General features: G+C 33.7%; 1 protein-coding gene across 1 annotated transcript; it reads left to right on the forward strand.

The window, feature by feature from the left end:
* Positions 1-11543: 11543 nt before the first annotated feature.
* Positions 11544-25707, forward strand: Csn2 (casein beta). Its single transcript, XM_047566033.1, has 6 exons — positions 11544-11594; positions 12456-12482; positions 13530-13550; positions 13643-13687; positions 15069-15587; positions 25576-25707. Exons 1-6 carry the CDS (start codon positions 11544-11546, stop codon positions 25705-25707), a joined length of 795 nt encoding a protein of 264 aa, XP_047421989.1.
* Positions 25708-26232: the final 525 nt, after the last annotated feature.

Raw genomic sequence — 26232 nt, forward strand, 5'->3', positions numbered from 1 at the left:
ATACTTTTGTTCAGAAAGATTTATAAAACGTATGCCATGTGTTAGCAGTCCCTGAAGCATTAAAGGTTAACTATTATATATGCTATTTATAGTCACTGATTAGCTTAAAGTGATGTGGAATTATTTTTGCTAAAACTGCATTTTTACTGTTTTGATATTTATATATCCTTTGATACTGTCCATAAATCTGTTTTAAGGGAACTTTTTAAAAATCTCTGTCCCCTGAAAACATGAAATCTGTCTTCTTCTTTGCTTTCCCATGAATTAGTTTGGGGTTTGGCAATCATACTTGCTCACTCCTCTAACCATCAGGAGGTTCTCCTCTGATCAGTCATTGGTCTTTTGTAGACCTACCGTTAATATTTCTTCTAAGTCTATACTCTTCTTCTCTCTGGTATCTTTACTTAATTTCCCCTGATCTTCTTTAGCATAGACAAATTATCCATTCTCTCCTTTCTATACTATAAATACCAATCCATAATTCTCTCTAAAACTGGGTCCAGTTATCTCTTAATCTTTATTATCAGAAGCATAGTAAAAACAAAAACAAAAACAAAAACAAAAAAAACGAAAAGAAAAAAAGAAAAGAAAAGATATACATTTGTGAATTCTGCTACTGCTTGAATTTTGCATTCAACTTAATTGGTCCTAGTTCATATCATTATCACTTTCCTGTCTAATTTTACTTATTTCCTGATTGGTTTTTCTACTCCTTGCTTGGCTTTTTCTAATTCATTATCCAGGCTATTCTTAGTTATTTTTTCAAAAACAGACATGACAAGTCATTTTAGAACATAAATACATTTTGATGGCTTTCTATCATTCATGGGGTATAATCCAAGGTATCAGTAGGACATTCAAGACCATTCATACTGTTCCTGGGAAATACCTTTGGCCTGAATTATTGCCTCTCATTATGCCTCGTCCACAACTTTTTTTTGAAAACATCCTATATGGTCATGACTTCATGTCTTTCCCCATATACCTCCTGACAAGACCTGTGTTCCTTTATAATCTCTGACTCCTGAATTCTGCATATTCTTCAAAAATAAGTTGAAATTTGGACATTCCTGGAAAACTGTCCTGTGACCATCACAAAGGTATAGTCTTTGTTCACCCAGTGTGTCCAGTAGTAGAGTATTTGCACTGATACTATTTTAGCTAATTTAATGCATACATTCATTCACTCATTCAAAACACATTTATCTGGGGCTCATAGTGTAGCTCAGTGATAGAACCCTTGCCCAGCATGCATGAGATCCTGGGTTTAATCCCTGATACCATAAAAACCCAGTTATTTAAATTACCTAATAAAGTAAATAAACAATGTGAACTTATGTAAACTTAACCAAATATGTTGGGTTCTTAGGTTATAGCCCTCAAAAAACTTATAATCTCATACACATTACAGACAATGTACACACAAACAAAAAAATCATAATAAAATGAGACAAAAGTATAGTGTTAGATTGTATTATAGGCTAAATCATCCAGTAGAATGAAAAATAAGTGAAAGAAGTGAGGGAGGAAATGTCAGAAGTGTTGGGTAACATGCCCAGGGAAAGCCTCACAGAAAAGACCTGAGGGGGAGTGGTTCATGTTTTTAATACAGGAAAAGAATTTCACAGTGAGGAAATAGCAAATGGAAAGTTCCCAAGTGGCAGCTTGTCTACTGTACTCAAGGAAGGAGAACAAAAAGACCAGAGTTCTCAGAGAAACAGAAAGAAAGTATAGAATGTGAGGTCAGAGGAGCAAAAGGAGGCTTAACCACGTGAGGTATTTAAGGTCTTTTCAAGGGCCTTGAATTTTAATCTGGGAGTGACGGGAAATCTTTGGATGTAGAGAAGAGAAACATTAAAATTATAAACTGCATTCAAGAACATCACTCTCCTTACATGTAAGGATAACCTGAAAGGAAGAATCAGTGAAACCATTTAGGAGACTCTTCCTATAATCCAAACAATAGTTAATGGTGACTTGAACCATGTAGTGGTAACGAAGGTGGTGAAAGTGTCAGATTTGGATATCATTCAAAAATGGAGCCAAAGGTGTCTGCTAATAGATCAGGTATGTGGTGTGAGAGAAAGGAATAGGAGAGAAGTTGAACTAAAAAGCCAGGTTTTGTGGGATGGTTAAGAGACTCATGTTGGATATGTGAACTTCATGATTACTTACCAAGTCCTCTAAGAAGACATGTAATTAACCTACTGAATACAGAAGTAAAGAATTCAGGGTAGAGGACAGATTTAGATATAAATTCAGAAGTCATGACCATGATAATTTAGAACCATGATCTTGGATACTTCAACAGGGAAGTTAATATAGACAAAAAAGATAAATCCAGGAACTGATTTTTGTACACTAATTTTCCATCACATATTTTGTAGATGAGGAGAAATTAACAGTGAGTCTGAGAAAGAGCAGCCAGAGCTGTAGGAAGAAAAGGAAAAATGAGTAAAGAAGTGTCATATATATCAATCATTGGTGATAGGGCAAATAAGAGAGATATAAAAAAATGATTATTAGATTTAGAAAACTATACGTCAGTTTTGGCCTTGACAAGAATTTTGTGGACTGGTAGCTGTGAAAATCAGAAGAAAAAAGTTGCAGGAGAGAAATTAGAGATATCAGGTATGGGCAACTTTGAGGGAATCATTTTTACCACTCCTGCAAAGAGTTAGAGAGAACTGGGAAATACTACCAATGAAAAGTGATGGGAAGTGGGAGTATTGTTTTATGATGGGTAGGTTCATGATAAATTGTACAAAGGAAACGAGGGCAGTGTAATGCAAAGCAGTGTCCATGAGTTGTTAAGGGTGTGGTTTCTAGTGTGCAAGTATAGTGTTTGGCTCTGCTGAGAGCAGAAGTAAGTCCTCATGTGTGGCAGAGACAATATGGAAAAAGACACAGGTGGTGGAGAGATGAGGACACAAACTTTTAAAATTTCTGATTGCTTCCAGTTTCTCAGTAAAATAAGAAGCAAAGTCCGCTGTTATTGAACATGAAGATGGAGGAAGGGGTATTATTGCTTTGAATATTTAATAGGAGTCTTGGAAAATGGAACATATAATACAAGGCATAATAACAATGATTACCATAAAATTCCAAGTGAGCAAAAAGGGATAACACATAGACAATAAGGACATTGAAAAAATGATAAATTGTTGGAAGGAGCAGAGTTCTGGTGGGATAAAATAATTTTCTATTTGGGATGTTAAAGGGGGCTATTGCATAGAAGAGTAGGAAGCATGACATCAAGATTGTAGAGTACTGAAATCACTGAACATATTATTCTGTTATTTCATATTTATAATTTTTTATTAGCAAGGACCAGATGATCTTTATATTTTTATCATTGTGTAATCTTTTGCATCATCTAGTACAGTTGACCTAATTTTGGGGATCTCCTGCCACCAGGGAACATAGACATTTTCTCCATACATTTTTGGTTCTAATGGCTAGATGTGTATTGTTGCTAGTGGAGCTTTGGTGGTAGAGGCCAGAGTTTCTCAGATATATTCCACAATGAATAGGACAAACCTCTCGATAAAGAATTATTTTGCCTGAAATGCCAGTAGAGACAAGGTTGATAAAGCTTGGTTTGGCATATAGTATGTACTCCAGAAATGTATCTTGAATTGGAGTAAGAATTATTTATAATTATATGAAAAGTAAAAGTGCTTAAGATCTGAAGAAAATGTGTCCTGTGAGTCAGCATCTTGGGCTCTCTGCTTCCAGGATGCCCACTTAGAAAACATTTTTGCTTTTCTGTGGTTCTTGATTACCTTTATAAATAAATTTTAATAGATACATTTCTAATCAGATGTCATTTTATTGTATTTACATAATATGATAGGAATTAAAATATTTCATTTATGTGAGGATTATTAAGCTATCTATCCCTCTCTATATATACTAGGCAACTGCTCTACCACTGAGCTACATCGTCAGTATACCAGCTCTATCTCTAAAGAACTATTCTATCTTGTCACTTGATTATATTTATAAATTTGAAGCATCACATATATCAATACAATTTGTTTATTTTATTTTCCTTCATTACCCCCATAGTTTGGTGAGGCTAATAAATAGTTCCTTGGCTATTATGCAAGAGACAGAGGTTTCTAATACCACTGTATCTCTGGTTCTATTGGGGACTGATCTCAAGGCTTTGCACATACTAGGCAACTGCTCTACCACTGAGCTACATCGTCAGTATACCAGCTCTATCTCTAAAGAACTATTCTATCTTGGCAAATAATGTAAATTTTCAGATCTAAAGTCTACCCACTTCTCTATAATATCTGTTGAGCAACATATGGATGATATCCAGGGTCTCTTCTGGGTTTTGTTTTCTGAATATTTTTGTTGCCTTTATGGTACTCCTTATCTGTTTTTTTTTTTTGATTGGGGAGGTCACTGGGGATTGAACTCCTATCTGCTCTCTTCTTTGTATTATTTACATAGTTTCAGCTATTACCTTTATGCTTCACTCAAATCTCATGTGTACCTCAGATCTCTCACTCAATATTGGAAAGAGTTTTAGCTGAACAAATTCTATTAATGACAAGTAGTTCTAGGATCTTTTGCATTGATTATATCTTGCTCCTCATCTGGGCTATCATAAAATTTCAGTCAGTACAATTCTCATTTTACACTCTGAAAAGGACTACTCTTGTGTTTTAAAAGCTGGACTTGCAACTCTTAAGTTTTAAAAGCTGGGCTTGCTCCACATGGCACTTAGTCCCTACCTGCCCTTGTGTTGGGAGGCTTGCCTAGATCCTGGCACTTGGTCATATCATGAATCTCTGGTTCTTCAGTTCTTCACTGGGCATGTTCCTTACTCTAGTATATTGTTAGCACTTTCCTCAATTATCCTTTTGCCTACTTTTCTGTCCTGATCAAATCTGTAAGTATACTGATGAATGTAATTCAAAATTGGTAAGAGTCCCAAGGAAATGCTGTATTGATTGCACAATATGTAAAGCATTCTGCTGAGAAATAAAAAGGAAATGTTGGGTGGGTAAGGGAGGCTTGCTTTTTGTTCGTTTTCTTAGAAACCCCACTTTGTTGCCTGTGGCCTTGGCAACACAGAGCTAATACACAAAGGCACTCCAGGCAGCCAGGGCCTTTCCCAACTGACTTAGGAAATTGGAATTATTCCATCATTTCTTTTCCTGGCTTCCTCCTGGGCTCAAGGTGAACATAGTCTTAGAATGGATGTCAGATGAACAATTATAATGTACACTAGACAATTACTTGATTTTTCTAAGCAATATAAAATGTATATGACTACTTGGAGTGTCCCCCTTCCCTATAGATCTATCATGCCTGAATGCAAGATATGTTATGAATAAGAATCACTAATTAGGCCTATACTATGCTTTCTTACTTTAAAAGACCATCTATTTGTCACAGGCAGTGGGTAGAAGAGAGTGTTTTAAAAATGAGTAGCATCACACACAGGCAACTAAAAACTTTTATGAACTCCATCACTGAATAGGCAAAGAAACTTGGAGCCTGTTTTTGTAAATGTTCATAAAGCAAGGCCCCTGTCACCCTGTACTGTGGTACTTCAGCTAAGACCTTTCTTCTCTCTGGACTTCAGTTTTCTTTCTTGACACCATCTTCTGTTCTTAAGGGAAAAACATGTACTCACTGCAAACAAACAAACAAGCAATACACAGGAGCCCCAAACCTAGACAGTCCCATTTTAATAAAACTGTACCAGTATTATTTGTTCTCTAGAAGCAGTTTTTATCTAAATGTTAGTGTCCTTCCTAAACCCTTCCACAGATCCTTACTATGTAGAGAACACCATGCATCCTTGTCTGACCCTTTCCTCTTTCTCTGTTCTCACATCCATCTGCTTCTTCTTGTACTTCATGGCCCAGATTTACTGTCTGATGTAGCTAGAATGAGCTGTTTCTCACATCAAAGGCTCCTGATTACCCTCACTTTTTAGTGGAGAATTCTCTTCCTTCCACGGGTCAGACTCTTCATCAGGCATCAGGATTCGGCTCAGGACTTGTGGCTTTGTGGAGCCTTTCTTCTCTTCTCCTATCCATCACCTAACAAGCTATTCCCCTTCACCCATTTAACTTATTATAGATTTATTAAAATATTCGTTACTTTTCCCAACAAGTAGGTTCTCCTGTTTTCCCATCAAGGTTTTGTTTGACCTCCTTGACTTTCCTTTGTTGTTGCATTCTGGGTAACCAGGGAAATGCCTGGCAAAACACAGACATTTAATATGGAATATATGCCATTCTTTTCCTCCAATAACTTTTATGCATGGTATTTCTAGGATCTAACTAAGCATTGTCCAGAAATTCTCATATCTAATGTTGAAATTCCTATATGATAAATAGCTTCTTGAGAGTATTCACTCTCAATAGGCCTAATCTTTGCTTTAAAATTTTTTTAACCATCTCTAGTCATTCAAATCCTTTTTTAGTATTTGATATGTTATTAAATCATCTTGCCATACATCTACTTGGGTAAAAACAAAACTGGTATCTAGTTTCATATAGGTCATAACTGGTGCTTGTGAATCTTTCAGTTATATTTTCACATTCATCATGAATATCCACTATCATATTACATATATTTAAGGCATCCAACACATACATACATAGTGAAATACATACTGATACCCACAGACACACACAGAGAAATGATAAGTATAGTCAAACCAATTAACATGAAAAGTATCTCACATAGTCATCATTTTTTCTCTTGAGATAAGGGCAACTAAAGTCTACTCTCAGAAAGCTTCCATGATATAATAATATATTATTGAACAGAGCCCTCATGTTGTACATTAGATCTCTAGACTAATTCATACAATTGCAACTTTGCATTTCCATTCCCTTTTATCCCCCCACAAACCTTGATAAACATCATTCTACTCCATTTTTATATATGCAACCTTTTCTAGGTTTGCACAGATAAGTGAAATCATGCAGTGTTTTTTGTTTTTGTGCCTGGCTTATTTCACTAAGAAATCACAAAGCAAATAACTACTTCCCTACATTTCATTTGAGAAGCCCATGTTCCATATAACCAAAAAATTAAGACCTAATTAACTTCAATTTCTCTACCTTATATCTTAAAATATGCAGTATTGTTACTCATCTCTTTCTCATTTTCTCTTGTCTTAGGAAAACTGGTACATGTTGTATAGGTCTTATTTTTTACTATGACTCTGGTATTACTGGAGAAATTCATGCCATAGATTTATTCCCACTTCTTTATTGTGTTTCAACTATTTCCCCATTGGCCTCTTTAAGTTACAAACCTTTCCTATCTTAAAGTCACCTTCCTATGATTCCAATTGTCCCTATGCAAATGACCTCATGGTCTGTAATTCTCCTTACCTCTTCCTCTAAATTTTTCAGAAGAGCAGAATACATGTGTTACTTTTAATTATTCACAGATTACTTCTTAATCATTTAGAGTACATTTCAATACTTAAATTGACAATGTCACCCATGTCCAAAATCTCTGAATTATTTCCATCCCACTGTACATCCAGTGTTATTGTACTCTTGACCCCACTTGATTCTTCTAGCAATGCAAAGTATCAAGGAGAAGAGAATGAGAGAGTGACTCTGTTCTCTCTTTTGGATACTCTATTTTTTCCTGGGGATATTTGAATTTTATTCTTGGGTGATTTATATTCTTATTTGTGTCTTTCCCTAGTGGATTTTATTTACTCTTTTGAGGTAAAGTAATTTCTTCAGTTGTACTTTTTTTTTCTCCCTTTAATATAAAATTTAATTTATAACACCTTCTGGATGCTTCAAACTTATCATATACAAGATTAATTTAATATTCCCTTTCCAATTTCAGTTTCTTTTCATATCTTGGTTTATGACATGGTTAACTTTTTAATCATCCTGGCATAGTTAATTCATTAAGATTCCTAAGTTTTCACATTTCTCATATTTTAGTGTTTACCTTTCTGTTGTGTAAGAGGTCCAATATCATTCCTACTTGAGGTCATCCAAATATCTGTACTCAACTACTATAATAACATCATACAACTCCCATCTTTGGTTATTGACACAAAGTCATAAAATACAAATCATTACATAATTCTTTTTTATTTCAAATATCTAACAGGTTTTTCTGTTTCTGGTCAATCGTGTCACACTACACCTGGAATTCACAAGCATCCATGCTATGACTGCATCAATTATCTGCAATAGCAACTTATACTCTACATCTTCTATGTATCCTTTAAGGTTGGTATATTGCTTTTCAAGTTTATATCCTTCAATCAAAATATTGAATTGCCATTCAATCACATCTCAAAATGTTACTCATATTTTAAGGTATAACTAAAGTAGGGGCTCTTTAATGACAAACTTCCCTGCATACATTCAGCATAGATGTCCTACTTTCCTACTAGCCATAATTAAATTCTGCATATTGAAGCCAAAATGCTTTATTGATAGTTAACTTTAAAACAAAATTTCAGAAAGGTTAAAACATAGATCTGGGACTTACATGTGACCATGTAGAATCACATGTAGTCAGATACATCTAAATGTAAATGGTATCTTTGTTATTAATAAAGAATATGATTTTGAGGACATTACTTAACCTTTTGCAGTTAAGGAAAGAATTGCTAACTTGTGATGTTTTGGGGACGATTTCACAAGTAAGATCTACAAAGTACTTAACCGTAGGGCCTAAAATAGGGTTAATACTAAGGAAAAGGTAGCTATGGTTATTATTTTAATTCTTAAATCAGAAATAGAAAAATAAAGTCTCCCTGAGATTTTTCAAAATTTTCATGGCAGTTGTACTGAGGACTTTGCCTATACCAGCCATCCACATTCCTTCTCTGATTTGTTTCTCTACAGAGGAAGGTTTATTTCTCTTGTTCAAAAATATTGGCTTGAATTGAATTATATTTTCCTAAATCAAGTGCCCCTGGGTGATAAACAGTTTGCCCCACTAAATTGACAATGTCACCATAGATTTGTTACCTTGTTGGTTTCTCCACTGCAGTATAAAGCCCTAACTGCTCAAGATACCATGAAATTGTGAAGGCCTGTGTGTCTCTGGTGTTCACGTAAAATTGCCCCATGACTGAGATCTTAAGGCCCCACTATACCAAAAGACATCTAATGGGTCCACAATAACTTGGGGACTATAGCAGAGTATCACTGTGCTCCAGTCATTGTTAATGAGCAATTGCATTTCCTGGAGAAGTTTCCTTTATCAGCTTGTGAATTACTCCTTTGTTACAATCCTCCCCAGAATTTCTGGGGACAGATAATGGACAGAAATCATTTTCGAATCATGTGGACTTCTTGGAATTGAAGTTCACTGTTGAATTTATTTCAAACCACAAAATTTGCATGTCATTAAATATAGTATATATACAGCCACAAAAGCAGCTAGACCATCATCTACCCAGATCCACCTTCACTTCCTGTCCTCCACTTTGGAAAAAAGGTAAGAACTTCAGGTGTAAATTTTGAGTATCCCCTCCTTATTTTTATTGCACATTAGGTTGTACTTTGGAAAGAATGTTATTGATTAAAATACAGTTTGGGAGATAAAGGTATTTAAGATAGTGCTGAACCTATTTTCAAAACTTTTTAGAAGTGATGGAATACCTAGAAAGACTATAATGGCTCTATAGGCTACATGAGTCCAAGAAAATGTAATACACACCACAAGAGTATATGTTATATATATATGTATATCATATATGCATATATTACATATATCTTTATTTGTATTTTAAAGATAACATATATCTTTAGTATAAGGCTAGTTAATAGTATTAAGAGGCAGTTGATGATTGATTTCCTAATTAGTTCTTCTAATTTGATTCAACATATCATAGTCATAAAAACAAATGTATTTAAATTATAATATAAGGCAATGCATATTTATTGGGAAAGTTTTGTCTAATAGTTTATAGAGTTAGCATATTGAGTCAAGAAATAAAGGTGGTGGTTGGGAACATGCGTTACTTTAAATATTTATAAACATTGCTATAGAAGAAGAACTTACTCATCAAACTTGTCCAGTACCTTCAACTTCCCTGTTTATCATCTAGCCTATAATATTTCAAAATAATATTAAAATAGAGACATTAAAATAAAGAATTAAGCTAAAAAGAAAGTGTCTCACTTTGTAAGAAAATTCTAGATTGGAGAGAAATTACTTTGGAACAACGCCAAAAATAAAACAAAGAAAATAATGGAAGAAAAGTAGCTTATATAATTTCAAACAATCATAAAATTCTGACTTAAAAAACTGGTAGACAAAATGTTGAGTATAAAATATATAAAGTGCAATGTGATACACTCTACATGTTATATTCTATAACAGAATATTAACTTTTTTTTTGAACTCTGACAATTATAATTATTTGGAAATTTTGGGAGGCCTTAGGCAAAGTAAAATTAGTTCAAATCATATAAAATCCATCAGAAAAATCAAAAAATATATTTTTCACTGAAAAAATTATTTTCAGCCTTCAAATTTTGGAAAGGATGTTTTGCAGAAAATTAGAAACATTTTTTTAAAAGCTGTTTTTAGTTAAGAAATTTAGTTTAAATATCTGAAAATGAAAACTATCAAGTGTATTATGGCATAAACATTACTTTTTGAAATAAGTTATGTGAATTGCAAGAAAATCAAGCACAAAGGTTATTTAGTACATTTGATAAGTAGTGTTAACATTTATTTCATAAGAGGAGGCAGCTCATGGATTGGGAGTGGGCAAGAGAATTCAAACTTTGGCTTAATCATCAGTATATCAATGAGCGCATTTATACAGAAAAGAAGTAAAACAATGTATGATCTCCAAAGTCCTGGGACACACAGGAGAAGAGACATTAGATATGTAAGGATCAAGACTTCATAGTGGGTATGAATACAGAAAAAAGAAACCTATTTGTCCAAGAAAACTTCTATCTGGAGAATGTAACAAATACAGGAAATGCTAAAATGAAAATCTCAGTCTTATTGGAACTGAGAAGGTTTGATTAAACTAAATGTTAATGGCATCTTCTCATGAAAAGAAAGATTAAAAATAAAGATTGGTCAGCAGTAAAACTGAATACCCTGCACTAGAGTTGAGATTCCATCAGGCCTGAGACCTGCTCTGTCCCCAGTATAAGTGTCTGGAAATTAAGGTGCTTAGTAAATTAAAAAAAAAAAAAAAATGTACAAATAAATTTTTCTGTAAATTTTTATAATTTCTTTTTACCTTTAAGAAATAAAAATATAATACTCTGAGTGAACTTTAAGTATAAAAAGACTGGATATCTGTGAGCTAAAAACATCTAAATGACTGATAATGAAGTTTGAATTTGATATTTAGGAATAGGGAGCCAAAGTAGATTTTTGACTAGTTACATGATAGAACTTCTAATAGTATTTTTCCTTAAAATAAAGGCATGCTATTACATTATTTTTTATTTCTTTTAAAGGAAAATTAACTCTACCTAAATAACAAAATATATCTCTATTTCTATTCCTCATTTCCTCATTCACAGGACGAGGTAGCCATGAAGGTCTTTATCCTCGCCTGCCTTGTGGCTCTTGCTCTTGCAAGGGAGGTAGGTACAGAAGAAAATTCCTAAAAACATAATATACAGAGGCTGATCTTCCTAATGTATATAATAATATCATCAATATTGCTAGCATACAAATAATGGAAATTTTCAGATTTTTTTTTTGGTGTCTATGAAAATCATTTACATTCACCTACATTTTCAAGTTTCCTGTGGGGTCTCAAAGCTGGGACAAATGCTTTCTACTCCAATGTCCCCCCTGTTGCTAAAAGAAAAGCACACAAATGCTTAGTAACAAAAGGAAACAAAGAAAGACAAACAGCAAATAACTAGAGTGTTACACAATTTTATGCATGCATAAATTATATTTTATTAAACTGATCAAGCATATGTGTCTCTTACCTTAGAGAACTGGGCTAAATCCTACTTATATTTATCCAAAGACATCCAGAGGACAAGATATAGGCAATAATCCTAATCATAGTCATGAATCTACTCATAATCATAACAAAAATGTTTAACAGAAATTAAAATAATTACATTTCTGTTATCTATCCAAAATCTCTTAATTCAGGCAATAGAGAAATATACCAATTAAAATTTACAGTATATGAAAGATAATAAAATTTCACTTTTAATGTCTCTATAAAGGCATGCACTTTTTTTTTTTTTAACAAAAAGCACTGTATTCAGGGCATAAAATTAGGAATCATGTTTAACGATGAATTCACTACAGACACTAAAATGGACTTTTAAATTTTCTTTATAGAAGGAAGAACTCAGTGTATCCTCTGAGGTAAGTTTTTTGGAAAAAAATTTTTTCCATCTATGAAATAATAACATTCTCCAGTGATCTAGAAGACTTAACTGGTTTCTGATTTTTTTTTTCCTTCTATTTCTTGATAGACTTCAGAGAGCCTTTCAAGCAGTGAGGTAAGAATGATTTTTAGAGGCAATTTCCTAATTGTAGAACTGTAAAATGCTGTGCCTTGTGTTACATCACAGTATTTATGCTAGTGTAGCCATGCATGACATGTAAGTTTGATGTAAATTTCCTATATATATGTTGAAAGAATAAGTGTTCGGAGAATTTAGTACTCTAGAACTATGGGCTTCCTCCTTGAAACTGTGTCACTGCTTCTCCCTCCCATCTTCTATCAATTGTATAGCTCTGTTTTCTGTCCTGAGCTCTCCGTACTCTGACCTCATTCACTTTTAATATTTATTGAGTGTCTTCTGTGGATCAGATACTGGTTATGATCTATGATAGGAACTAAAGATTAGGATGTCAATGAAATCAAAGAGCTTGCAGTGTAATGGGTAAGGAAATATGCTGAAGGACACATTTATTTTCTTGGAGTTGTCACTTTAGTAAACAAGAGCCAGTGGGATTTGGTGAGTGCTTAATCTACTTGAGAGAGTCAGGTGGACATTTGTCCTTTCACCACTCTTGAAATTGTCATCTATTTAGTAAGAAGTGTGACAGTATACATTGTTTCTTCACAAAGGCTCTGAAAATTTTAGGGGGAGTACTGATTTCTTATAGTTTATTTGAAATTGAACACATTAACAAGGAAAATTAATAATGATTAGTAATAATGTACTGTGTTATTATGCTGTGTTTTCAATTAGATTTTTTTCCCTTAGAATCAGATGAGGTTTTAGACATCATTTGTTATTAGTAAAAGGACCATGATTGTAAAGAGAAATTAGCATCCATTAGATGCCTATTTTTGTACTATGTTCACTAATTTTCTATTCTCTCCTGACTACATTCATCCAACTTTTTTTTATATGACCGGTTTATACAGAATAGTCTAAATATACGTTTCTGTAATCATCCTAACTTATTAAGGACATTAGCAAGTGAAAGTGTCTACATTAATCTATCAAAGTCTTTACTTTCTGATATATATTGAAAATTAATAATTATTAATTGAAACTAAATCTGGTTTTGCTTTATTTTTTATTTTTCTAAAGGAATCTATTACACATATCAAGGTAAAATCCTCATCTTTAATTGTAATTATTTTAAAAATTTCCTGTTTGATTTTCATAGATAGTAGCATTTTAAATGCATGATTTATTTTTAGCAGAAGCTTGAGAAGGTTAAGCACGAGGAACAACAACAAAGAGAGGTAATTTCTTCATAATGACTATGTTTCTAAAATTATTGTGAAATATAATACCTAAAATATTCATAAGGTATATGTTCAGTTTAAAGACTGGTAAAGTAAATGCCATGTACCTACCAACCAATGTAAGAAATTAAACATTGGCAAAGTTAAATGTATTTTCCAAGTCATCAATGTGTCTCTTCAAGGCACAATCAATTTCTAGAATAGATATTAAGTAGTTAATGATATTACTAAAGGTATATCTGTTTTAATAAATTCACATTAGTACAAATCCTTCTAAACTAGGAACTAGGTTCTTTCTTATCCTCAAGACCTTATGATGATGAAAGAGAACAAAGGCAATAAGGTGTAAGTCTATTTCTCAGCTACATAACTTTGGCCACAAGTTTCTTTGGACTTCATTTTCTTTCTTTGTAGGTGGAGAATATTCTTAAGAATATCTACCCTGACGTATTGATGAGCTGATCTGCAGTGAATAGTCAATGATTTGACATTAACACTTTGCCTATTATACTTCAATATTTATTGGATGCATGATGATATTCTTAAGGGTATTTCCACTACAAATGAGAGAAGTGAGGTCCAGAAGAATTGAGTGCACACTGTATGACTGTATCACCCAGTTAATTAGGTAGCAGAGCTTGCTTAAAGATCAAGAATTTTTTGAATAATGAAATTCTACAGTTAAATTACATATATGTTCATACATTTATCTAACTACTATTTCAACTTACTGTTTTATTATTAGAATGTTTGGTGTTTACACAAAATGTTTTCTAAGACCAAATAAAATTTAAAGATCAATTCATTTTGAAGACTCAAGTAAACTACCTTTTACCAAAGAAAGTAATGCTAGAATTTGGCCAATGTTAAGTGACTCCCTGAATTTAGCCACAAATTAGGACTTATTTTTCATAAAAACAAAGTGAAAATACATACTCAAGTTGTCCCTCTCAGTCTTTTAAAATTGATCTCTCTTCATTATATGAAAACGATTTGGTCTATTGCTAGCATATTTAGGTTGAAAAGTCAGTGCTGTCTAAAGACCAAAGCATATAAATTACAACTATCTTGATGACTCTGGAAAAGGTCAAAAATTTCAAAAAGTAAGTTTAAAAAAACTCCTAAAAGTTCCCAAACATTAATTTCAGTTTGGACCATAGATCCACCAAAAAATTGAGGAGTTTAAGAAGAAATCTCTTATAGAGCATTTTACTAATTTTTCTTCACATGACCCAAAATGATTTCCTAAGCAACCTAAGTGAAAATTTTTCTTTTATTGTTTTCACTCAATTGTAGTTGTCCAATAGAGACATTAATTGATTGTAAGTGACAATTATGGCTGACTCACGGACTGAAATTTTTCTCTTCTTCTTTTCAGGAAGAATGCCAAAATAAAATCCACCCCATTGCCCAGCCACAGCTTCCTTATGCTCAGCCCATGCCTTCCACTCTCCTTCCACAAAACGCCCTGTCTCTTTCTCAGCTAGCTATGGTGCTGTCTCTCCTTCAGCCTGAGATAGCAGAAATCCCCAAAGCTAAAGAGACCATTCTTTCTAAGCCCAAACTGATGCCCGTCCTTAAATCACCAACAGCACTCCCTTCTTTTGTCCCTCAAATCCCAAGTCTCACTAACCTCGAAAATCAGCACCTCCCTCTGCCTCAGCTCCAGCCTGTGGTGCATCAGGTCCCCCAGGCTTTTCCTCAGACTCCCGTGCTTCTTCCTCAGTCCCAGGTGCCTATCCCTCAGTCCAAAATTCTGCCCTTGCCCCAGCAAGCAGTGCCCCAGAGAGAGATGCCTGTCCAAGCCTTTCTGGAGTACCAAGATCTTCTGTTCGATCCTACTCGCCCATTCTACCCTGTGACTGACCCACTTGTCCCAGTTTACAACCCCGTTGTTGTAAGTCCAACCTTACTTTGCAGTTTCACTCAACTCATGATGTATTTATGATGGTAGAATAAGTTAGGGAAAGTTCTAGAATATGCATTCCTAGAGAATGAAAGATAAAAGATATAAAGATATAATTTAGATCAGTGATGCTCAATGCTAGCTATACGATAGACTCACCTAGAGCCATCCTCCCTCAATTCCAATGGCTAGGCGTACTCACATAGATTCTGATTAAGTTGTTCTGATCATCTAAGTAGAAGAAACAGTGTTGGAAAGAAATGACTGCAGGGATTCTGATTAAATTGTTCTGTTCAAAATTTCAATTTTTTTTTTTTTTCTTCTTGGTATTTCTAGGGACTGAACCTCAGGGGCAGTCTACCACTGAGACATCTACAGACTTTTTATTTATCTATTTTTTTATTTTGAGACAAGTTCTTGATAAGTTACTGAGGCAGATCTTGGATTTGCTATCTTCCTTCTTCAGCCTTCCAAGATTGCCGGAAGTACAGGCATGTTCTACCATGCACAACTAAGAATTCTGATTTAAAGATTGTTAAGACTTACTAAAACCAAATTAAAATTGATAATTTGATTGTTTGGTTTAAAAAAAAAAAAGGCTAATTCTTTTTGAGAATTTTCAATGTTTTCCTCGTGAATGGACATGTATTCCCCACATACCATACATAGATCATGTCTAGTTTTTGCCACATGTACATGAGGCAGAAAGATAGAAATGCTTATTTCATTGTTTATAACATTCTTAAGGCAACTATTCTTGCCAAAAGATAAATGATATATTTATTTATTTTGTATTTGTTTACTTTCAAGGTCTAAGATTTCAAAGTAGTGCCTTCTTCTCATTTTTGGTAAGTTTGGGAAGTTTGGAGATTAGACCAATTAGTTTTTGGTTGATTATTTTTTCTATTTCATTCTCCTACAGATAGTGAAAAATTCCATCAACATGTTAACTTACTTATTAATTATCTATTTGTTGCAAATTGCTGACTGTTACTTACCTGAAACTTGAAAAGTTTCAAGAAACTTTTAATTTCACTTATGTTCTATATTGATAGATTTGACTGATTTGTTTTCAAGGGTCTATATCCTTATATTTGACTACCACCATTTTTAAGAAAAACATGAAATAGATTTTCTTTCACTTTTATGTAAATGCATTTGAGCTTTTATTAAAGATCAACTTCCACTGTTATTCTAGCTTACATTTCATAAATTTGCATTTAATTTACTTAAAATTGTCTTTTAATTCACAAATCAAAATTATTGGTCCAGGTATGGGCGTTCAAAAGGGGAGAGAAAATTGCATTGAGATTCTAAGATACAAAGCCTTTTGTGATTAGGATAGATTAGAGATCTCATTAAAACTTTCCTAATGAGTTGATGTTTGATCTTATTAGAACTTTGCATGCATCCAGAAAAAGGTAGAATAAAATGCACAATTTCTTTTTTTAATTAGTCACACCAATACAAATAGGGAGAAGTGAATAGTTTTATTTTGTAACATAATTAATTCTATATTTGTTCTCTATTCCACAGAATTGACTGAGTCTGGAAACGAGGCATCTTTTCTTTGTATCATGCTACCAAACATTACATATTTTTGAATGGAACTACATGGAAAAAAATGAAACGCTATTTATTTTATGCATTTTATGTCATTGGTTTAGTTTGAATTAAACTCATGAACTCTTTGCAATTTCCAAATTGTAAGTTCAGTATTGAGTTGGAAATACTCTAAACATGTCAAAAATGTATATAAAAATAGTTTCTGGGATTGAATTTACCAATATTTCTTCAAAAACTTATTTCCTTTCCAGTCATTTCAATAAATTGATCCTTTAGGCATATTTAAGTTGTCTTGTTTTTTATTATAATTTTTCATACTGTATTAGCCTCTTTAACGTTAACTTTAGGCTATTATTGGTGTTAAAGTAACATGGAAGAATGCTTTGAAATTGAAAAGAATGTTTGAATTGATGACTAAAGGGTCTCAAAAAGTAGAGGAAAAGTAGGTTGAAGCATGCTCCACTTGTTCTCAAAAAGTCTTGATTTACACCTATTTTCCATGTGTAGTTATATCTGTACCTTTCACTCTCAAAAGCATCCAGCTTTAGATAATAAATTTTGTGATCTAAAGTGTTTTAAATGTAAAATCGGTTTCCTAACTCCATCACATGGTACCTGGTGATGCTGTGGAGAAGTCCTCAACCTTTCAGAACTTCAAAATAGTCAGTACAAAGGGCTTAAAGTTTTCATATGTACTAGTAACAAGATCACACTGCGTAGTGGGTGATGGGTACTCTTTGTGGTTCCGCATTGCTGACACCATGAGCACTAGTGCTCTACCATAAGCAGATGAACTGGTTCCCGTGGTGTGAGTCAGAAGTTCACAGAGAAGATTGATGTGAAACTGATAACCATTTTCTCTAACTGTGGAGAATTCATTTTACTGTGATGAACTGTATCTCTTTCTATACCAACTTCTTCACTTTTACATTTGATTCCATTCTACTGAATTTGTGCATTGACTCACCCCTTCATATTTCCCCAATGTTTTTCTTTCCTTACTACAGCATAAACATAGTGCAAATGCTATTTACACTGTAATACCTCACATCTTCAAAGAAAATAATTCGTCCTTAACACTGTGCCTCTAAACCCTTTCAGATTCTTTAGGTTCCATTTATATAATCTCATGTTATTCCCTTAAATTACATCCCCCATCCAAACAACTGTGTTTCAAAGTTACCAACAATTTTCATCTTTCACATTTGTGTTCATTTTATTCAATCCATTAATAGGATTTTGTAGAGTTGATCATTTTCTCTTCCCTGAAATATTATACTTCTCTTCACTTGAAGTCTTTAATAATACAAACCCTTGCTTTCTTTCTAAACTCACTAACCACTTCTCAATCTTCCTCTTTCATTTCTTCTTTTCCAAAGCTTCAAGGCATGGGGTAACCCAGATATTAGCCTTACCCTGGCTGACCTTGTCCAGTTTCTCAATTTAAAGTGCATCTTTAGACTGAGGACTTTCAAGTACACATCTCCAACTTACTTCTTTTGTAAGCTCCAAACTTATGCACATACATGGCTTCTTTATCTCCACACCTAAATATCTAATTAATATCTCATATCTGTCATAGCAAATCATAGCTCTTCATTCGTGTCCAGTTCCCACTTGCTCTTCCCTCAATCTTTTCTATCAAAAACTGGCCTTATGATCTACTCTGACATACAAACTGAAAACTTAGAAGTCACTGTGCTGTCCTCTCTTTTCTTCACACCTTGTACTGGGTTATATCCCTTGTGTCCCTAAATTCAGATTATTTGGAACCTCAGAATATGAACTTCTTTGGAAAGAGGGTCATTACAGATATAATTAGCTAAGATGAGGTCATATTGAAGTAGAGGGGCCCCTCAATTCTGTATGACTGTTACCCTTATGAAAAGAGGAGAAGAGACAGAGACAGAATCACAAGAAGGAGCGTTATGTAGCAACAGAAGCAGAGTTTGGAGTGATGCACCTATGTCCAAGGAATGCAGATGTTGGCGGCAACACCAGAGGTTAATGGAAAGTCATAGGATAGATTTTCTTTTTCTTTTTCTTTTTTTTTGTTTTATATTTACCATTTAAATATATTAGTTTTTAAGAATTATTTACTTATTTTTTATTTTTTACAGACTGTATTTTGATTCATTGTTCACAAATGGGGCACATCATTTCGTTTCTGTGGTTGTACATGATGTAGATTCATACCATTTGTGTAATCATACATGTACATAGGGTAATGATGTCTGTCTCATTCCACCATTTTTCATAACCCCCACCTAGACCGTTTAGAGTGAACATGAACTTCCAACCTCCAGAACAGTGAAAAAATAAATTTCTGTTGTTCGAAGCCACTCTGTTTGTGATACTTTGTTACTGTCTTCACAGTTACCACCTTCCTATTCAGTTTATCACTATGTCTCACTAGGAAATGTGCACTGGACCTTTCTAATGCTTCATACCTCCAAAATTAATATTTATACTGATTATTCATCATTATCTTCTATGTCTATACTGCTAAATGGCTTCCTAAATGAATTCCAATTGTCCCTTCTAGCTCTTTCTCACCCAGCAATCAGAATAAACTTCAATCATAGATTCTCTCAAAGCAGTTGTCTGTAAGATCCTATATTATCCAACTCTGACCTGCATCATCATTCTTATACTGTGACACTCAACACATACTCACTATGCTCTTTTATATGAGTGAGGATTCTTGATATTTCTCTGTCACATTAAATTTATTTTTTCTCATATGATAAACCTATGAAAGAGTAGAGAGGCTGAGATAATGGGACTTGGTAGCCATTCACAGTAGGATTAAACATGAGCTCCAATGTTTACTGAGATATGTCATTGTCTAAATTATTTCCTCTTCCGTACCTCAGTTTCCTCACCTTTAAAATGGAATAATAAAGCCAGGTGTGGTGACATATGCCTGTACTCCCAGCAGCTTGGGAGGCTGAGGCAGAAGGATCATATGATCGATATTAGCTTAAGCAACCTAGACAGACCCCTGTCTCAAAATATAAAATATGGGAGGAATCATTCTTTCAAATATGAAGTCTTATTATGTAGCTACAACAATCAAGACCACATAGCACTAGTGGAGGAATAGTCACATAGATCAATGGAAATGAATGAAGAACCTAGATATGGACTCATATAAATGTAAACAATATAATTTTTTTGTTTGAATTGAGTATCAGTTTAATAAATTTAAATACAATCATTCAATGAACATATATTCAGTACCTCTACTATGACAGGAGCTGTATTAAGTTACAGAAATACAAAACTACAATGATGAGTTCAGTCTACTGCAGGATATCCCTTTTTTTCTGAATTATACTTAATTATCAGATAGATACTGTTTTACAAATGGCATTTTGCACTGGTGGAAGCTGGAGATGTGGAACCCAGAGAACATAACTTCAAATCTTAGCTACAGAAGAGTCATCTGTCACACCTAATTGCATTTATTAATCAATTAACTATATAAAAGAGACATTTAATGAGGTAAGTGCTAAAAGTTCCTGTGATTTAGAAACCATAAATTCAATCACCTTCATTAAGACCCCCAAGCAACACAGAAGGCTGGACAAATCAGGACACTAGCTGAAGGACTACAGTTTAATGAAGCTCATGGTCAAAATAAAAACGTGTGCCTAAGGTTTCTTGCTAGAATGTTATGAGCACAGATGGAAAAGTTTCATTAGGAATTCAGTCATTTCAAGCCATATTGTCAGTGGTTTACAGTACAAAAAAGAAAAAAATAAATGTTTCAAATTACTTTAATCTAAAATACTCTCCTGCTTGCTTATTTCTTTTTTTTAAATTTATTTTTATTGTAAAAAATGGGATACATGTTGTTTCTGTTCGTACATGGAGTAACAGCATACCATTTGCAAATTCATACATTTACATAGAGTAATGATGTTTGATTCATTCTGTTATTTTTTTTCTTCCCCCCACCCCTCCCACCTCTCTTTTCCCTCTATACAGTCCCTCCTTCCTCATTCTTGCCCCCCTCCCACCCCCATTACGTGTCATCATCTGCTTATCAGTGAGATCATTCGTCTTTTGGTTTTGTGAGATTGGCTTATCTCACTTAACATGATATTCTCCAATTTCATCCATTTGCCTGCAAATGCCATAATTTTATCATTCTTTATAGCTGAGTAATATTCCATTGTATACATATACCACAGTTTCTTTATCCATTCATCAATCGAAGGGCATCTAGGTTGGTTCCACAATCTGGCTATTGTGAATTGAGCAGCTATGAACATTGATGTGGCTGCATCTCTGTAGTATGCTGATTTTAAGTCCTTTGGGTATAGGCCGAGGAGTGGGATAGCTGGGTCAAATGGTGGTTCCATTCCAAGTTTTCTAAGGAATCTCCACACTGCTTTCCAGAGTGGCTGCACTAATTTGCAGTCCCATCAGCAATGTATGAGTGTACCTTTTTCCCCACATCCTCTCCAACACCTATTGTTGCTTGTATTCTTGATAATCGCCATTCTAAATGGGGTGAGATGGAATCTTAGTGTAGTTTTGATTTGCATTTCTCTTATTACTAAAGATGGTGAACATTTTTTCATATGTTTGTTGATTGCTTGTAGATCTTCTTCTGTGAAGTGTCTGTTCATATCCTTAGCCCATTTGTTGATTGGGTTATTTGTATTCTTGGTGTAGAGTTTTTTGTGTTCTTTATATATTCTGGAAATTAGTGCTCTATCTGAAGTATGAGTGGCAAAGATATTCTCCCACTCTGTAGGCTCTCTCTTCGCATTGCTGATCGTTTCCTTTGCTGAGAGAAAGCTATTTAGTTTGAATCCATCCCCGTTGTTGATTCTTGCTTTTATTTCTTGTGCTATGGGAGTTCTGTTAAGAAAGTCTGATCCTAAGCCAACAAGGTGAAGATTTGGACCTACTTTTTCTTCTATAAGATGCAGGGTCTCTGGTTTGATTTCAAGGTCCTTGATCCATTGTGAGTTGAGTTTTGTGCAGGGTGAGAGATAGGGGTTTAATTTCATTCTGTTGCATATGAATTTCCAGTTTTCCCAGCACCATTTGTTGAAGAGGCTATCTTTTCTCCATTGCATATTTTTGGCCCCTTTGTCTAGTATGAGAAAATTGTATTTATTTGGGTTTGTGTCCGTGTCCTCTATTCTGTATCATTGATCTACCTGTCTATTTTGGTGCCAATACCATGCTGTTTTTGTTACTATTGCTTTGTAGTATAGTTGAAGTTCTGGTATTGCGATACCCCCTGTTTCATTCTTCCTGCTAAGGATTGCTTTAGCTATTCTGGGTTTCTTATTCTTCCAGATGAATTTCATGATTGCTTGCTCTATTTCTGTAAGGTACGTCTTTGGGATTTTAATTGGAATTGCATTGAATCTGTATAGCCCTTTTGGTAGTATGGCCATTTTGACAATATTAATTCTGCCTATCCAAGAACATGGGAGATGGAAAGATCTAAAATATTATTCTTAACTTTAAGTCTGTTGATGTGGTGAATTACATTTATTGATTTCCGGATGTTGAACCAACCTTGCATCCTTGGGATGAATCCCACTTGTTTGTAGTGCACTATCTTTTTAATATGTTTTTGTACACAATTTACCAGAATGTTTTAAAAAATTTTTGCATCTATGTTCATCAGGGATACTGGTTTGAAGTTTTCTTTCCTTGCTGTGTCTTTGTCTGCTTTTGGTGTTGGCATGGTACTAGCTTCATAGAATGAGTTTGGAAGGGTTCTCTCCTTTTCTATTTCATGGAGTGCTTTGCAGAGTATTGGTATTACTTCTTCTTTGAAGGTCTTGTAAAACTTGGCTGAGAATCTGCCTGGTCCTGGACTTTTCTTGGTTGGTAGGCTTTTGATGACTTCTTCTATTTCATAGGTTGAAAATTGATCTGTTTAAATTATGTATGTCCTCCTGATTTAGTTTGGGTGGATCATATGTCTCTAGAAACCTGTCAATGTCTTCAAGATTTTCTATTTTGTTGGGTTATAGATTTTCAAATTAGCTTCAAATTATGTTTTGTATTTCAACAAATACAATATGTCTGTCATATTTCCTTTTTCATCGTAAGTTTTAGTAATTTTGAGTTTTCACGCTCCTTCTTTTTGTTAGTGTGGTTAAGGGTTTATCTATCAGTTTTGTTTACTTTTTCACAGAACCAACTTTTCATTTTGTTAATTTTTTCAATTGTTTCTTTTGTTTCAATTTTGTTGATTTCAGCTGTGATTTTAATTATTTTCTGTCTTCTACTACATTTGGTGTTTACCTGTTCTTTTTCTAGGGCTTTGAGATGTAATATTAGGTCATTTTTTTCTTGATTTTTGTTTTTTTATTGAGTGAGCTCAATGCAATGAATTTTCCTCTTAGTACTGCTTTAATAGTGTCACAGAGTTTTTAATAAGTTATGTCAATGTTCTCCTTTACTTCTAAGAATTTTTTATTTGTTCCCTGATGTCTTCTACTATCCATGCATCATTCAATAGTGTATTATTTAGTCTTCAGGTGTTAGAGTAGTTTCTCTTTTTATTGTATCATTGATTTCTAATTTTATTCCATTATGATCTAATATAATGCAATATATAGTATCTCTATTTTTCTGTATTTGCTAAGAGTAGCTTTGTGGCATAACATATGGTCTATTTTAGAGAGGGATCCATATGCAGCTAAGAAAAAAAAAGTGTATTCACTAGTTAATGGATGGAATAATCTATATATGTCTGTTAAGTCTAAGTTATTTATTGTATTATTGAGTTCTAAGGCCTCTTTGTTCAGTTATTGTTTGAAAGATCTATCCAGAAGTGTTAAAGTTACCCAGTATTATTGTGTTATGGTCTATTTGATTTCTGAAATTCAGAAGGGTTTGTTTGATGTACATAAATACTCCATTGTTTGGAGTATAAATATTTACAGTTGTACATCTTGTTGATTTATGATTCCCTCAAGCAGTATGAAAAGTCCTTCCTTATTCATTTTGACTAATTTTGACTTGAAGTCCAATTTATCTGATATGAGAATGGAGTAAAAAAATCCCTGCTTTTTTACTAAGTCTATGTGCATGACAACTTTTTCCCCATCCTTTCACCTTCAGTCTATGGATGTCTTTTCCAAAGAGATGAGTCTCTTGAAGGCAGCATATTGTTGGGTCTTTTTTGATTGTTTGTTTTTAAAGCCAATCTGCCAGTCTATGTCTTTTGATTAATGAGTTTAAGCCATTAACATTCAGGGTTATTTTTGAGATATTATTTGTAGTCCTAGTCATTTTGGTTTATTTTTGGTTTTTAACTTGACTTGGTTTCTCCTTTGAGTGACTTTTCCTTTAGGGTAGTTCTTCCCTTTGCTGACTTTCATTGTTATTTTTCATTTCCTCCTCATGGAATAATTTGCTGAGAATGTTCTGTAGTGAAGGCTTTCTATTTGTAAATTCTCTTAACTTTTGTTTATCATGGAAGGATTTTATTTCATCATCAAATCTGAAGGTTAGTTTTGCTGGGTATAAGATTCTTGGTTGGCATCCATGTTCTTTTAGAGCTTGAAATATGTTGTTCCAGACCCTCATAGCTTTTAGGTTCTCGACTGAGAAATCTGCTTATGTTCATATTGGTTTCCCGCTTCATGTAATCTGATACTTTTCTCTCATGGCCTTTAAAATTCTATCTTTATTTTGTATGTGAGGTATTTTCATTATAATGTGTCTTAGTGTGGATCTGATCTAATTTTGTATATTTGGTGTCCTGTAAGCCTCTTGTATGTGATTTTCCATTTCATTCTTCAGGTTTGGGAAATTTTTTAATGTTATTTCACTGAAAGGATTGTTCATTCCTTTGGTTTATATCTCCGAGTCTGTCTCAATCCCAATAATTCTTAAATTTGGTCTTTTCATGTTATTCCAAAATTCTTGGAGTTTCGTTCATGAGGTCTTACCATCTTTTCTGTGTGGTCACCTTTATTTTCAAGATTAAATACTTTGTCTTTATTGTCTGAGGTTCTGTCTTCCAGGTGATCTAGTCTGTTGGTGATGCTTACCATTGAATTTATAATTTGGTTTATTGTTTCCTTCATTTCAAGGATATCTGTTTTTTTTTTTTTTTAATCTCTAACTTTTTATTGAAATGATGTGTTTGCTTCCTGCATTTGCTCTTTCAGCTGTTTATTGAAGTGATAATTTGTTGCCTGCATTTGCTCTCTTATATCATCCTTTACTTTGTGGATCATTTTAATCATGTACACCTGAACTCCTTTTCTGACATTTCTTCTGCCATGTTGTCAATGGATTCTATTTATATAGCATCTTGGTTTATCTGGGGCACTTTCTTCCCTTGTTTTTTCATGTTGCTCAATTATCTTCCCATCTAGCAGTGCAGATTCAAGATATTAAAGTTTCCCCTGCCCCATAGGTTTATAGTGTCCCTGAAGGTCTCCAGTGCCTCACCTTTAAAGGGAAGAACAATATTAACAGCACCCGATACGAACAATATGCAGCCTTACACCAAAAAACCCCTATTGAAACCTTAACAGATTTGTCATAATAAACAAAGATGATGAGTTTCATTATTATCTACAGCATCAATAACAGGTTTTCAATAAGGTCTGCAATTTTAAATGGTGAAAAAAGAGGATGGAGAGGGTTGTAGGACATAATATTAGTGAGGTAAAAAGTGAGAATATAGAGGTACTGGAGCATAAGAAGAGTGAAAGCAGAATCAAGAGAAGTTGATTTTTAGCATGAGAAAAGGAAGAAAGAGACTCCAAGGAAACAGATAAATAAGAGGAAAATAGAGGAGTGATAAAAATTAAAAAAAAAAAAGAAATAAAAATAAAATTTAAATAAATGTACAAAAAAAAACTGTAATATATACTATTCAAACCTCTCAGTCTTCAGTGGCCTGATGTATAAAATACACTTGATTTCAAAGATGATGGGTATGTGAAGCACAAAATGAAAAAAGAAAAAAAAAGTTAAAAAATGGGGAAAAAGAAAAAAGAAAAAAATTCTTGAAGGAAAATTGTTGCTGTCGAAGTTCAATATCTTCTCTGCCTCCCTTCTCTTCTAA

Source organism: Sciurus carolinensis, chromosome 10 (assembly GCF_902686445.1).
Source record: "Sciurus carolinensis chromosome 10, mSciCar1.2, whole genome shotgun sequence".
In the NCBI taxonomy this organism is placed as follows: domain Eukaryota; kingdom Metazoa; phylum Chordata; class Mammalia; order Rodentia; family Sciuridae; genus Sciurus; species Sciurus carolinensis.